Source organism: Lotus japonicus, chromosome 4 (genome assembly GCF_012489685.1).
Source record: "Lotus japonicus ecotype B-129 chromosome 4, LjGifu_v1.2".
Lineage (NCBI taxonomy): Eukaryota > Viridiplantae > Streptophyta > Magnoliopsida > Fabales > Fabaceae > Lotus > Lotus japonicus.
In genome coordinates, this window is record NC_080044.1 from 68,978,321 (window position 1) to 68,994,794 (window position 16,474).

The following is a 16,474-nucleotide window of genomic DNA, read 5'->3' on the forward strand; positions in this document are numbered from 1 at the left end:
TTCCAAATAACCAGATCTAAAAGCAATTACCAACATGCCCCAGAAGAAGCAGAACAAAAATTATACAGCCACCGACGGTTAACAGCCACACCAGCGGCGCTCCCGCTGCAACAGGTACACCGGCCACCATAGAACCATAGCTAAATCCAACCAGCCACCACTTCTCTCAGCCAACACAGCCATCGTTTTTCTCACCCACGATCCGTTGCTGGTGAGTTGGGGTTGCCGTGACTAGTGGGTGGTGTTGGTGTGTGGTGGTTCGATTTTTGCAGATCTGGTGATGGTGATGGTGGTGGTGGTGAGAGAGAAGAAGATAGTGGTGTTGGAGGTGGAGAAAGGAGGGGACGGTTTCAAATCTGGGAAAAGGAAGGGGTAGAGACTGTGGTTGTGGTCTGAGGTGATGGTTGCAGCAGATGGTTGATTTCAGGCCACACACAACCACCACCAAGATATGTGTTTCCTTCCTTTCATTGATTTAGGTTTCCTTCCGACCGGAGTTGTGGTCGATGCTTTGAGGAAGAAGAAGCAGATACGGTTAATGTTTCAATGGATCTAGGTTTTTGTTGTATATCATGAAGAAGATTATGTTTAGGTTTAGGTTTAGGGGAAAGAGTTAGAATAGGTGCTGAAGAGGGTTGAAGATGCAGAGGGTTGAATTGAGGGGAATTAGATTAGAGATTTAATATTATTAGTTTAGGTTATTTATTAGATTAGAGATTTTATTCAGATTATGATTTTATTATTTTTTTTCTGCTTATTTAACTGACTTGGAATTAAAATTTTATTTTTAATTAATTTTTCTAATTAAAATTAAATAAAAAAACCACGTGGTAAAGGTAACTAGGACAAAATTGGGTTGTGACAACATTTGGCCTTGATTGAATTAAAAAAGTTTTTTTAGGGACCCAATTTGATGAAATAATTTTCTAGGTCCTGAATTTAATTTCCTTTGTAATCTCAGGGGCCTTCGGATCCTTTAAGCCTCAAATGATTCACATAACTGCAGTGACATGCATTTATACTTTTACATCATTTTATTTTTACCTCCTTTGGAAGTTGAGGTTTCCAATACAGTAAGCAAATAGAGCGGCAAATACAATGGGGAAGACAATGAGAACAACAGCAGTCACACCCAGAAAATCATAGCGAAACCCATAATAATCTTCTAAAAATGTAGCAACTGTTTTGACATCCTCAAAGACTGACATATTTTTGTTTATATCTCCATATTGTGAAGTCAGCATCCCATTCATTGCCCAAGACAAGGGGCATAAATAATACATCCAAACCCACCATTTAGGCATTTGCTGCAATGAGGAAACCAACATCCCTTAGAGTTACATTTGAAGCAATATATGTCAAGTAGATGGAATATATTATATAAGTAATCTATAAGCACACATTACTATGAACTTATCATGATGCGTTCTTAAACCAGTTATTTATGCCTTAGAAAGAAGGTGAAAATGCAATAATGCAATGGTAAACTGAAAGTGGTGATACTTTGGCTTTAATGCTAAGCCTATGTTTCGATATTCTTTGTCACTAGTGCAAACAAATGTTAGCATGCATTTCACAATAAAAAGGGAACAAAGTGTACACTTCTTATGGATTGAGATGAAAGTGTGTTTACGTTGCACTCAACTGATATCTAAACACACAAAATTGTTACTGACCTATAATCAATTTAACTGCTCTTCTTTTTCTTCCCACACTCATAAATTTCAAGTTTGCATATTAGACGATAAATTAGATTAATTACTACATAGTATCGCCTATATAATGTTAAATTTGAAAGCATTTCTACATATTAAATTGTGTTTTGTCAAAAATGAAAAAGATCAAATTAAATATAAAGCATTTTTAGTTTTCAAGGCATGTTTCTAAACAAGAAAATAAAACTAACTAGTCCTAGCAGTTGCAGGAGTTATAGATATATATATATTTCCCATTCATGCAAATATAGTAAAACAAAATGATATTTTATGAAACTTACAGGTCGTGGCATAAAGTACCCAGAGAATAAATTCAGTATTGTATAGAAAGATGAACACAATATAGAAGCCAATTGAACATTTGGTGTCACGGAAACAATGAACATTCCTAGGTAGTTGAAGTTTAATATGCTGCAGAACATGCTGAAGAATGACCAGAATATTTTATATGCGGACCAATAGTGACCAATCATAGGATATGTGATTATCACATATAAAGCAGCTTGAATGAATGAATAGGGAACCTCAATTAGCACCTGCAAAAGAAGTGAATCCAAGTTACTCTAAACTTGTTCCAACTGTCACCTCAAAACATAAATTAATAGAACCCTTGAGTAAACAGAAACAGTGATTAATGATTTTTTTTCTTAATACTTGTGCTCCACAACAAAATTTATCATGTTTCGATTCAAACATCAAGCTCTTAGAATTCGAGTTAAGCTTAATTTTACCCCAAAAACTAAGTTAAGGGTGAGGATTGTGCTGTCCCCTACAAAAAATTATTTGTCTAGTTAATGTGCAACATTAAGGCCCCTTATAACGTCATGGAGATCACAAACTTCATTTTACTGAAATGTCCGTATCCTCTTTATGAGATATCTACAGGACTAGAAAAACTTCACAAATTTCTCTTGAAATAATCAGCAGCCCAGATTGACTTCATTAAAATTTCATGGAACAACCGTGGGTCAGGGGAACTCTTCAACTTTAAAATTCAACAAGCGGCCAACAATGGATCTAATATCGACTCAGCTACCATCTTAGAATTCGGGTTAGGATCAGCTATCATTGCTTTTTTGTCCTCTTAATGTCTAATGTGAGAGCGAACCTCAGCGCAACGATAAGGTTGCTGCCATGTGACTTTGCGGTCACTGGTTCGAGCTGTGGTATCAGTATTTTGCAAAAGTGCAAAGGTAAGGCTGCCTACATTATATCTACATAGTGGGTATGACCCCTCCTTGAACCTCACACATAGCAGGAGTTTTACAGTTCCAGGTTTGCCCTTAAATATATGTCTAATGTCTTTACTTGAATACAATATTGCAAGCCATAAAAAGATAACATTGACCTAACAATCTAGCATTAGCATCTCTTATAGGTTTTTTTCGTACATTTCCTCTAATTACTTTCAAAAATAAAATAATTTTACATTTGAAACTTTTGGTAATTTCTATGATACGTTTACCTTTCAGTCACAATCAGGCAAACAGTCTCTGCATTTTCTGGACCCTTAAAAGAATATTATGGTACTTAGCTTGCATTAGCAATGATATAAAAGAATGACTCTTCCCTTTTCTTACTGAATTAAAAAAATGGAAATAAATGACAAATCCATAACTTCAGAACTAAACCTGTGCAAAAGAATAGGCCCAGGGAGAGTACATTCCAGCAAATCTTTCACGGTATAGAACAGTACGCTCTGTAGCCACATATGGTAAAACTGTTGAGCAGTTATTTATCCCAAAGAAGAGAGCAGCAGAGAACATTGAACCAAATACATTGAACAGATCTTGTTGGCTATTTCTGTGAAATAAGTAGAAGATATAAAATTCAGTCATTTATGCACAAGACTTTCTAATTCAGCTTAACCTTCATGTTAAGAGTTATAATCTATTTATAAAAAAAAAATGACTAGCAAATGAGAAAACATAGTAAAATGCAGATTTAGTTTAACAACCTGAAGCTCATTTGATATTGTGAATGAGATATATTAGGGAAAACTTTAAATATTCATTTTCCTAATGGAGTCATTAGTAATATTATGCTCACTGACATTTTCTTTCCTTGCTTCCAGAACAGTATCCCTAACAGAAGAGATGAAGCAGTCACAAAAAAGATGCGGTTCAAGTTGTATGAAGGACTTCTCCAATAGGACAAATGTTGTTTCCACAAGCATGCTTTAAACTGTTCCCAACTATTTTGTGGAAAATGAGATGGAAAATACAAATCTTTGGACTTCGGAAGTGGTGAACTTAATTCCTCAACTAACTCTTTGTTCTGTCTGCAGTCACGAGTAAATATCATGTTAAGATTATATGCATTGTATTAGAGAGGTGTTTTGAAATTCCTAGTGTCACCATTTGTCTGTTTCAACCAGTGGCCCCTAAAGTTCTTTGCGATTACTTACTTATATAAGGTTGACTCCCTATAAATTTGGGCAAAATCTACTCCAAGTTCAGTTTCTGCAGACCTTGAAGTAACTTCTAGCATCCAAGTTGATGGATTATAGTTGTCTTTAATCTTTGGTACTCCTGGTATACTCTACATAAAAACACAAGTTGCAAGAATGTAAAAAAAGACTTTGCAATCAATCATTTGTTTCCTGGCAAGGAGTACCAAAACTACATTTTAGATGAAAAAGAAGTTAGGTATGATATACTTGGAAAACTGACCTCAAAGTACTCAATGACTCTACTTGAGTGCTCTCCAAGTGGGCCAGAGTAGATTATTTGTCCTCCAGTTTTCATAAGAATCACCTGAAGGGGTTACAAAAAAAGAACCAAAGTGACTATAATAATGAATTTGCAGCATACCATCCTGTTTGCATTGCATAGGGTTATTTCTCTTCAAGTATAAGACATTTGCTGCTTTGTGAGTATAATCAATATACACTGAGGATGAATACAGAAAGCCATAGCTTGGCTCCCCCAAATTCCAATGCTTTTTGTTGCATGAGCATTTATAGGGAATGTCAATACATGATAAAGGCAAGCAGATTTAAAGGGCCACAAAGTTATGATGTCTCCCAAATTGATGCATTTTCTTTTATCTAATTATGGATAGAGATAATAATAAATAAGTATGTACCAATAGTTCTTCTTAAGATGTTATAGCATCTAACACGATTTTGTAGCTCAAAAGTTGTTTTGGAAAATATTTGACCTCAGAAGTGGAAGTGGTGAGCTTGAGTAATTGGATAATCAGGCTCAAAAGGAACTACCATTACCTCTGAGATTACAATATGTGCAAAACTTATAAGGTAATTGTAGTTTACCTCATCAAATGCCTCAAATATATCAATACTTGGTTGGTGAATAGTGCATGTAACAGTTCTTCCGGTTCCAACTACATTCTTCACTGCTCTCATCACAACTGCAGCTGCCCTTGCATCTAGACCTGAAGTCGGTTCATCCAGAAATATGATTGACGGATTAGCAACAAGCTCAGTGGCTATGGTCAGGCGTTTTCTTTGCTCAGTTGATAAACCACTAATATTCGGCATGCCTACTAAAGAATCTTTGATCTCATCAAGTTCAATAGTATGAAGGACTTCATTTACAAATTCCTGAGAAACAATGAAAGCTATAAGAGGAAATGAATACCAATGAACAAGCTCAAAAATCAAAAAATATAATGACGTTGAGTTGAAATGAAAATCATGGTACAGCTTTAGTTTTTGCATCGATCTGAGAAGGAAGCCGAAGCCAGGCAGAAAACATAACAGATTCTTCTACTGTTATATTTGAAGAATGTATGTCATTTTGTTCACAGTAACCTGATACTCTAGCAAATGTTTCCTGAACCTTTGGGTAGCCACCAATTTTAATCTCTCCTTCTATAATACCACCAGTTTTTCTTCCGCATAGAACGTCCATTAAAGTTGTTTTCCCTGCTCCACTGACTCCCATCAATGCTGTTAGTATGCCTGGTCTGAATGAGCCTGTGATGTCAGAAAGGAGTTGAAGCTTTTTCTGAGTAAAACCCCTGTTTCTCATTTCCTGCAATTCAGTGTGATATAATTACTCAAACTATGTATTTTGGCATTAACTTCTCTTCATACTTAACAAGTGAGAATTGAAACCATGAAAATTACCAAAGGGGTATCAACATAGTACTGCACATCACGAAATGCTAAGGTTAGTGGCTGGAAAGGTAGGACCAATCCTCCTGGAGTAGAGAGAAATGAATGAGAAAAGTAGTTTTAACAAAAAGAGTTGTGCATGTAGAATTGTATATATTATTAGGAAAAAATGTAAATATATTCGATGCTAACATTTAATTGAAGAAAAATGCACATGAATAAGAAAACTGATCACCTTTTATGGTTTCTACAGTACTTTCAGTCAGAGAACGAGCAGGTTTCTTATCCGCACCAAAGCTACCATCGATTTTTTTGTTCCCTTGTAACTCTGAATGCTTGTCGTAAGATATAAGAGTGCGAGACCTTGCAGGAGCTGATGGTACAATACGAAAGTGAAGATTAAAATGAAGATCTAAAAGCCCTGTTACTTAAAATGCCAAAGTTATCAATGATAGATGAACTTACCTTTCAAGAAAGTCAATAACAAGGTAAAACCTGCATTAAACAGCAATGTGAACCCAATCAAGGCACCAGTTGATATCCAATAAAAGTAACCATCAAAGTTTAGCCCCCGGCTTTCAAGTACTTGTTGACCCATTGTTGAGTTCGCAGACACCTTTCAATAAGAACAAAGAAGCCAAAATGGTTAGATGAGTCCCATTTACTAGAAGGATAAATGTAAGGACTTCCCTTCCAGCCTTAAGTTCTATTATGAGTATACGTTGGTTACCAACACTATGTAACGTATACATTTGAGATGAAAATACTGAAAGAAGCTAGATATTGAAAGTAAATATTTTCATTGATAGATTTTGTGGCCTTTTCACATATGAGTACTTATCTCTACAAAATGGAAAAAACTTTAAAGTAAAAGAGGTAGAGGCTTTATAATTAGTAATTTGAGCCTTTGAATTACCCTACTAACAATTGAACCTAACTGGTCACCTTATTAATAAAAAAGAAGAGGGAGGCTTAGCCACTACTTTTAGTTGCATGCAATGTGTATTCTTTGAAATGCAAAAGTAATAAATGGTTACCTTTTCCCACCTAGGAGCAAGAAATTCATTCACAGTTAAGCCTATTTCTCCATATGCCAAAGGAGAAACCCAAAATCCCCACCGCAACCAAGATGGCATATATGCTGCAATGGAAAAGAAAATGAACATAGTCATCTGAATAAAAATCAAGGCTAAAAGAAAAGAAGTTCTTGATTCTTACGTTTTGGAATGATGAAGCCACCAAATAGTAAAACAGTTAGTATGGTCACGGTACCAGCTATCGTAGAAGCAACCACAGTTTGAAAAACTGAGGCAATGAATCGAAACATGGATACTGAAGTCATGTGTATGACAAATAGGAGAAGGAACTGGCGAAAGAACCTGAAGGAAATTAAGGTGAAAACATAGTTAAAAGATGCCAGAAATTCCAAAAGATAGTTTCATAGTGATGACACAGTACACATAAGATAGATCTTATACATGCTATGTTTAACATGTCCTTCTCCTTGTATAAGATCAAACACAGAAGCTTCCAGCATCATTGTAAATAAAGTATAACCCATATCAAATTCTAGAGAGAAAGAGGCACTTCAAATGAAGAACCTTCTCGCTTTAAATGAGTATTTATGTAAATCTAGTCACCATGTCTAATAATACTACTGAAAATTTTGGGAATAAAGTTAGCTCTCTGTTGAGGACTAACCTGCCAATATCAGGGCTGTAACCAATGACATAATAAGAAAGTGCTGTCCAAATGAAAGATTCCAATAGTGAAAGTGGAATCTTTAAAATAGCAGATGGGATTGTATAAGCCCATGCAGGAAAAAAACACAACTCTTTCTGTTTGTAAAAAACTGAAATTCTTGATACAGTCATAGATAGTTCTGGAAATCCATCAACCAGAAGAATGATGAGTGAATAGAACAGTGAACCCATAAAATAATTCCCATGGAGCACATCAACCTTCATTCGTGTTCGTATGAAAACAGTCATTGCTATACAGGCAATAATGAAAAGCTGCATGGATGAAAAATACAAAGATACTTAGAAAATTGAGAAGTTGGGTATAAATATAATGATTGGAGAGGAACGGATTTCTTTTTACCTGTACAGACTTGAATACATAGACAAATGAGTTTCTTCTCATTAGAAGAAGTTCCCTCATCATGCAAGCCTTAAATAATTCCCATTTTGTTAATGAGTACTTTGTAAACATGAGAGCATTCTTGTGATTCTGAGACTTATCAAATGGCTTCAAGAGCTCCTCCTGAAGCTTTTGACCATAAGGACAATCCTTAAATTTCTTAATGAACTGGTCAACAGAAACATAACTGTAATGTTCTCCTGTCCTGCTCCAATACTGTGCTTGGTCTTTTTTTGATATAACCTGGATTTAACAAACTTTTCATAATAATCAAACTCAAAAAATTATTATGCTAGAAATGGAGATACAAGGTTGACCTTAACATACTTCTTGAAGAAAGTCAGCTGTGCCTTTTCTCTGTGGGCATATGAACCCACAGTCCTCAAAGAACACAAGTACATAATCACGTGGGCCATGGTACACAATTTTCCCTTCTGCCATTAAGACAACATCATCAAAGAGATCAAAGGTCTCCGGTGCTGGCTGAAGAAGTGAAATTAATGCAGTGACATCTGTGATATGAACCAGATGCTGAAGGCAAGATATTATCTGGAAAGTAGTGGAGCTGTCTAAACCATTGGATATTTCATCCATAAATAGAGCTTTCATTGGTCCAACCATCATCTCTCCTGTATAATGCACCAGAGTCAGGAATGGTCACTTCATAGATCAATGATGTTCCTATAGAGTATAGAGCACTCCCACAATACCTGTAGTTAATCTTTTCTTTTGACCGCCTGATATACCTCTTCGAATAGGATCTCCAACCAACGTATCGGCACATATATCAAGACCAAGGATCTGTAAGTTATTGTAATAGTCAGTAAGTAAACAATAGCTGAACAGTATTTGGTGGAGAAAATTGATAAAGGAGCCACTGAAACTCTAGTTTCATGGAGAAAATGAGTATACTACCTTTAAGATATAGTCCGTTTGAAGGGTGCTCTTCAGTCCATTAACTGATGTTGCCTATCACAAAAAAATTCAGTTGAAACAGTAATCAAGACCCCAGACAATAAATTTGCATAAAGGCTTAACTATGATCAATTACAAAGTCATGCTCTCTGATTTAATATATATATATATATATATATATATATATATATAATGCTAGCGAGTTTTTTCTGGTCTCACTGATCTGAAAATAATTGATACTTATCATACTACAATTCAGGTTTGAAACATATGGAATTCAGTTAAGAAAATAATCATAACTTTCTAAAAGCTAAATGTTGAGAGGTTTCTTCTTTTTATAATTTTTATTGAAGAACTTGTTGATTAAGTAATTCCTGCTTTTGTGTCATATCTTGCATGGAAAACCTAGGATTAGGAGAAATAAAAAAGCCTACAGAGGGTCCCTGAAGAGAAATATCATCAAAATCAAAACCAATAACTTGATCAGGCCATGATGAACTTTGAGGATATATTGGATGATGCAGACTCTTTGTAGGATGTAGCCTAACATATTAAAAAATTTTAACTTCAAGTTTTTCTCAATTGTTAGGAGACAGTACGGGCACGGAGAACCTTTAAGGAAGCTCTAAACATTATCGAAGTAGATGTATTGATTTTTCTTAAGTTTATGTTCCTATATCACAGTTTAGCAAGATGATCATGCTAACATCCATGAGGAATCCAACATTGCTGTGATGTTAGCATTACCAACGAACATTTTTATGCTCAACAGTATAATCTGTATCTAATAAATGCAAGGAAGTGAGGAACACTTAACATAAACTAAAAAAATTAGTCTTTTCCCTTTCAGTTTCGGGATCTGAGTAACTTATTTTTGTCAAGGATGTTGTTAGAAATATAATACAAAACCATTCGTATTTCTTTACCCAATAGCTTAAGGTTTTGGATTAGAACTTCAATGACCAAGTGCTCTTGAGTTCAATCTTTCCCACCCCACCCATTCTTCCAATAAAAAATTGAACTTTAGCACAAAATAGGTGGTCTTTTGCAACATTCTTGCTCTAAGTCCAAATGGCTCTTGTATGAGGGGGCATACTCAAAAGATAACATAAAAACCATTTATGTATGTTCACTCAATAACTCGAGCTTTAAATTTAGTAGGTTCATGACAGAGACATATGTGCAATATAGTACCTTCATATATGCATCTAAATCAGGATCTGGTACTATCCCTGCCTCTTTCTCCCTTCTACTGACTTCCATCAGGAGTTCTTTTAGAAATGGAACAAAGGTCATTATTAAGGCCAATTTATATATTTTATATTTTTGTAACTTAAAGTATACCTACCAGCTCGGCTTCCTACACCCTGACAACGTGCTGAGAAATCGAGTGTTTCCCTCACAGTCATCTCTGGAATATGCAAATCATATTGGCTTACATATGCTGAGGATTTCTGGGGAATAAATTCTTCTAGCATGTGTCCATTGCAAGAAATGTCCCCATGAACCTGTTAAAGAGCATGCACCAAAACAACCATGGAAAAGGTCCATTTTAACTTAAAAGAGTTATCAGATTTTGAAAAGCCAACTGAATTACATGCTATCAAATTGTAATATATAGTTTCTGAAGTGCACGCTATAAAAATGTCATATCAGCAAGCTTTCTCATTTCATTTCAAGCAGTATCAACATATATGAATTATTACGAACTTCTCATTGAGATTTCTAGGTTTATAAACTACAACAAGAAGTCCTGAGATTGAGAACCTGGAGAGAATGGCTAAGTTTTCCTGCCAATGCCAATAATAATGTTGTTTTACCACTTGCTGGAGGGCCAAGCAATAAGGTCATCCTGCAACAGAATCAGGAATAGAAAACAAATCAGTAGACATGCTTCTCTGTTCTTCTTTCCAGAAATAATGTTATAATGTGCATTAAGATCCACTCCAACAGCTGGCTCTGGGATCATTACTTCCCAGTTTATTTACAGCATATGGAACATAAGGTAATGTCAAACACAGTCAATCGATGTTTAGAATGAAACAAGAATTACAACTGACTGTGATTGATCAGTACAATAAGTATGTTGAACTCAACAAAACAAACCTTCCAGGCTTTATAATTCCATTGGCATCTTTGATGATGCTTATCTTGGAATTTTGAGATTTCAGAACTGATAATCTTGTCATGTCCTTTCAAGATAAAAAAAATGGAGAAAAGGAGTCAAAAAAAGGTCATGATGATCAGAGAAATAACATCTGAAAAAGAATATATCCAAATTTTGCTACTTTTAGATACTTACAAAGATCAAGTCCTTTAGGGTGTTCCACAAAGTAGGTACGGGCTTGCCCTGAACTACCTTGCACTCTGCTTCAACACTAAGATTTTGATACCTCACTTCCACTGTGGGCAACTTAATACCAACTCTACAAAGCAAAAGAACAAGCACAAAATATACTAGCCACATTCACATTTACATAATAACTTGTTATGCTACTTGGCTATTAATAGGTTTAGTGGACAGCACCATATATGATACTAAAAACCATGAAACTTTCACGCCAACAGATATTCAGATATGAATTACAAATACTTGAAAGAAAAAAAAGGCCTTTTTCCATCACATCATGTTTATCGTTTTTTGAAAAAATCTGAGCTAGATCCTTATGTTAACCTTTGCTATATTACATGAAGTATAACAATTCTGGTTGACTGGTAACATGATTAGTAATTTAATAAAATCCGGTGGAACATCTCCAAACAACATGAGTAAATGAAAGAGAGAGAGAGAGAGAGAGAGAGAGAGAGAGAGAGAGAGATGTAGGTTATCTAAGAGAAAAATGATTACTTGTCAATTCTTTTCCTGAGTTTCTGTAACAATCGAAGATTATCATTTTCAATGTGCTTGAAAAGCTTCTCTATGAACATATGCCTTTCTTGAGCTCCAAGCTTGCTGACATCAACCACCTGTTTCCCTTTAGTTTTTCCACCTGTTTCCATGCCATCAGGTGCATCAAACAAAGCTGAAGTGACCCTCTCAGAAGTGGGCAGCCTCTGGATTTCAGCCCATTGTAAGGCATCTCCTTCATCAACATCATCTTCTTGCACATGAATGATGCTTGAAATGCTCCGGAAACTGGATGCATTACTTCTAAATGAGGACCTTATACTCCTTCCAATCTCTGCTAACTCAATTCTCAGAGACTCTATCTCATCTGCACCTGCCAGCTGAGCCATCTCAACACCAGATTAGGCAGCTCAAACCTCGGAGAAATGTGGAGTGCATGATATGTTCCACTTCTATACTTTTTATAGAAAGGGTCATGCTGGTTTTTTAAGCTGGATTGTTTTAGTTGATGATGTAATGCATTATGTCATGTATTACCATGGCATGAGAATGGCTACTAAACATGCTGTCAGGGTGATAACTCAAAACGATTACAATTATAAAGCTTTAATAGTTTTTTATGACAAGTGTGTTTTCATAGATACGCTAATTAATCTCAAAAGTCCAAACGCTGAGACATGTTAGGAAATATATTATTAAGAGAAGGGGAAGGTGTACGTGGTCAGAAGTCAATGAGAGCAAGCAAGGATATTAAAGTGGCATGATCCATTCATTTTTCTCTTTCATGTAGTGCAGCGATTGTAAGCAATTCCAATTTAACACTGGGCTCAAATTTGACAAAAAAACACTAATAACTCAATTATCAGTTCATGAACCCTGTACACCAAAAAATTCTGATGTTTGAATTCTATTCTGCGATTTTAACTTTACAATAAGCATGTATAAAAGTTGGGCGAAGTTGCTATCATTCATGAAAATGAAGCTTGATTATGCAACTCGGCAGCTGATCACTCCTTTCACCCCCCAAACAAAATACAACAGCGGCTCCAGAAAATGGAAGAGGTAAAGCATACAGATGAATTAGCAGTCTGAACTAAAAACCACATGTTTGGTTCTGCGGTTGGAAATCACTACTGGGGAGAAGCTAGGAAGTGTAGCTTCTGGAGTTGTGTTTTGGATTGTATGCCACCACCGATCCAAACACGCTACGAATCAACTGAAGAATTCATCCTCCGGCTGGCTCACTTTTATACCATCAGTTATCATTGTTTTCTTCTCCTGCTCTAAATAGTATATCTTGTCATTCATACCCTCTTTTCTATATGCCTCGATCATGATCGTGTATGTTGTGTCATCTGGTGGACATTGGTTATCTTTCATTCGCTTGAAAACTCTCTCCATTTCCATCAAGTCCTCTGCCTTTGTACATGCAGATAATACTGCGTTGTAAAATGTGGTGTTCTCAGCTATCTCAAACTTCTCAGCCAACTGAACAGTGCTAATTACTTTATGGAAGAGACCTGCATTTGCAAAACCATTGATAAGGCAGCAGAAAGTCTTGGAATCTGCTTTCATACCCTCAGCACGCATCTGATCAAATGTATACTCCATGTTTTTAGCATCACCAACATCTGTAAATGCCTCAATCACATTGTTATAAGTAGAGGTGGTCCATGGAAATTGCAACTTCCGCATATACTCCATAACAGTAGACATTTTGTCATACATTCTTTTCTTTCCATAGGCACCAATCAAGATATTAAAAGTGCGAGTTTCTGGCTCTATCCCGAAATTGCGGAACTTTTCATACCATTTCTCCATCATATCAATCTGACCCATGTTACCAAAGACACTGATGATTGTGTTCATTGTCCAGACATCAGGCTTGCACGAAGTGCTCTCAAGCATGCTCGACAGCACTTTCTCCATCTGATCAAACTTCCCAGCCTTGCCATAACCACTCAAAACAATGTTCTGAGTGACCGTGTTAGGCATGATAGATCTCGCAGCCATATCTTCATACAGCAACTCAACAAGGTCAAATTTGAAAGCATCCACACAGGGCTTTATTAAGGTACTGTAAGTGAAAACATCAGGCTGGCACAGAGGATGGTTCTTCATCTCATTCAAAATCGAAAATGCCTCATCAAGCAGGTTGCTCCTGCAATATGCAGCAAGTAACGCCGTGTACGTTTCAGGAGAAGGGTCACAACCTTCTTCAATCATTGTAGTAAAAAGTTGCCGGGCACGGTGGGGTTGACCGGATTTTCCAAGCAACACAATGAGCTTCATGTAAGTCCCTTCTTTGGGTTCATAAAAGGAATGTTCTTTAAGCATGTCAAATACCTACACACATGAACGAGTAAAAGCACAACTGCACTTCAGCAAAGTATCATGTCTCCCAGTAAGAAACAATCTCAATTGTTATTAGTTAATAAAAACAATACACAAAACTACTAAGACCGCGTTTGGAAAAGCTTATTTGAACTTATCTTATAGCATAAGCCCTTATACAAATGTTTGAATAGCCCTGTTTGGGAAAACAGCTTAATTAAGTTCTTATGATCATAAGCGACCACAAGCGCTCATGACATAAGCGCTTATTCATAAGCTATTAAAAAAATATTAAAATGAATTGAAAATAAGCTATATATAAGCATAAGCTCTCTTTCATAAGCTATCCTGAGTAGCTTATGAAAATAAGCTTAAAACAGTCAAAACAGCTTATGGTAGGTCATAAGCTGTTTGCATAAGCTCTCCCAAACACTAGCAAAGCGCTTATGCTATCAGATAAGCTCTCCCAAATGGGGCCTAAGTTAATGAAAACAGCTTATGAGTATAAGCTACTATGAATTTATTTCAATGAATTTATTTCAATGAGCTTATGGATAAGTGATTATGTGACAAGCTCTTAGTTAAGAAGTTTACTCAGCTCAGCTCCCTAAGACACAAAGACACATACAAACTATTGAATTTGACAACAACAATAAAAGGGTAACCTCAAGGGCTTGAAGCCATTGCTTCTTCTCAATGCGTTCAGATAGGTCTTCAGTGACAGTGTTGACCCAAGCTTTAGCATTGTTCTTTCTGTCGAGCTTCTTCTTCAAATTCTTAATGGGACCACCCTTCCTCGTACTCCCAGGTTCCGAAGTACCAGGAAACTCACCTCGTTTCCAGTGTTTCTTTTTGACAACCGGAGGTGCAGTTTTGGACGGTGGAGATGAAATTGCGCAGTGGGTTACACGAAAGATTGGATTTTGGGAACTGGGGTGTTGGGTTTTCTTGCATTTGTGGTGGGAAATCGGAGAGGGGACGATGGAAGAAGAGAACGAAAGGGATATGGAAGCCATGCCCAAAGAGAGAGAAAGAGAGGGTGTGACTGAAACTCTAAATCTGATATTTTACTTGTACCAAAATGGCAAAATAGTTTCTTCTTTTTAATTGATTAACATTTCCTTTTGAAAAAACCTAATAGAAAAGAGCATTGGGTTGGGTGAACTATGAAGATATGTCGTGTCCCGGTGTCGTGTCGGACACCGATATGACACTAACACTCGTACCACGCATATATGACACGTGTCATACACTTCCTCGTCGTGTCTCATTAAAAAAATATTTTTTTATGACTCAAACACTTAAGCCGACACCTCTTCTTGGCTGGACACCTCTAGGACACTTGTATTTTAAAAAAATATATAATTTTTAAGAGTGAATCATGAAAGAAATTGCTAATTTATCACTTAAAGAACCAGAGTTAAAGATTTTTTCAATGATGATGATCAATAAAATAGTGAAATCCAGTAGATAAATTAGTTCTTTTTGTAGACAATTTGTCTTTTTAGTTTTTACAAAGAAAACATCAAAAAAAATAATCACGTCACGCTTACGTTTGTTCTTCAAAAACAAGCCTACACTACATAACTCAATATCCATACCCGTAATTTTTTATAAATACTTGGGTGCTCTCAACACACATACTTCACTTGTAAAATAATTTTATGACTTGCTCATACCTGTATCCATACATATTTTGTGGGTAAATAACCTTCCTTTCATAACCAAATATATAGATTTTTTTTTATAAGCCAACCAAATATATAGATACTCACTAGGTGTTGATCATATTTTCACTAAGATGAAATACCAAGTTTTGGATTGAACATTAAGAGTTGTGGTAATATTGAAGGATTGACTATTCTCAAAAACAATTTACATCATAATTTTATAAAATGAATTCAAGTATGAATGACACGAACGACAAAAAATGCTAACTAATCATGGTTAATTGAAAAATCAATAAAGTCTCAATCATTAATTTTCGAATAAATGCTTGTAATTTTACATTTCATTCTCTAAAATGCCTCAATTTATAACAGCTCAATTCGTTGCATGCATATATCTCTTTCACTCTTTGTATCAATAACATTTATGGTGACCTCATCAATGACTACATACACAATGACCTACTAACATATGATTGAATTAGTATATTTAATAAATTACGTAATCAAGATTCTATGCGGAACATCAGAAGTGTTCACACTTGGCTTCCCTAAATATTTTGATAAGCTACCTACTACTACTATTGACATGAGTTATGAATTATGATACATCCACATCTCTCACTTCTTTTCCACCTTTATTTTCTATCTACTTCTCTTCTCTATTAATCAAATCATTTATCACATCTTTATTTTCTGTTTCTCTCTCTTTTCTTCCTATCTCCCTTCTCCTCCACCTCTTTTTACCTCTACTTTGATGTGTGAACTATAC

General features: G+C 35.8%; 2 protein-coding genes across 2 annotated transcripts; both read right to left on the minus strand.

The window, feature by feature from the left end:
* Positions 1-972: 972 nt before the first annotated feature.
* LOC130711001 (pleiotropic drug resistance protein 3) lies at positions 973-12,146 on the minus strand. Its single transcript, XM_057560428.1, has 24 exons — positions 11,702-12,146; positions 11,156-11,279; positions 10,960-11,045; positions 10,621-10,705; positions 10,202-10,361; positions 10,048-10,124; positions 8,854-8,907; positions 8,649-8,739; positions 8,266-8,567; positions 7,900-8,181; positions 7,498-7,811; positions 7,015-7,175; positions 6,834-6,937; positions 6,262-6,412; positions 6,032-6,169; positions 5,809-5,882; positions 5,381-5,713; positions 4,990-5,280; positions 4,388-4,471; positions 4,123-4,256; positions 3,769-3,996; positions 3,347-3,518; positions 1,997-2,251; positions 973-1,307 (listed from the first exon to the last, which is right to left on the minus strand). Exons 1-24 carry the CDS (start codon positions 12,088-12,090, stop codon positions 1,041-1,043), a joined length of 4,356 nt encoding a protein of 1,451 aa, XP_057416411.1. The 5' UTR covers positions 12,091-12,146; the 3' UTR covers positions 973-1,040.
* A 387-nt stretch (positions 12,147-12,533) lies between these two features.
* On the minus strand, positions 12,534-15,140 carry LOC130711007 (pentatricopeptide repeat-containing protein At3g06430, chloroplastic-like). Its single transcript, XM_057560435.1, has 2 exons — positions 14,701-15,140; positions 12,534-14,047 (listed from the first exon to the last, which is right to left on the minus strand). Exons 1-2 carry the CDS (start codon positions 15,049-15,051, stop codon positions 12,914-12,916), a joined length of 1,485 nt encoding a protein of 494 aa, XP_057416418.1. The 5' UTR covers positions 15,052-15,140; the 3' UTR covers positions 12,534-12,913.
* Between the last annotated feature and the right edge of the window lie 1,334 nt (positions 15,141-16,474).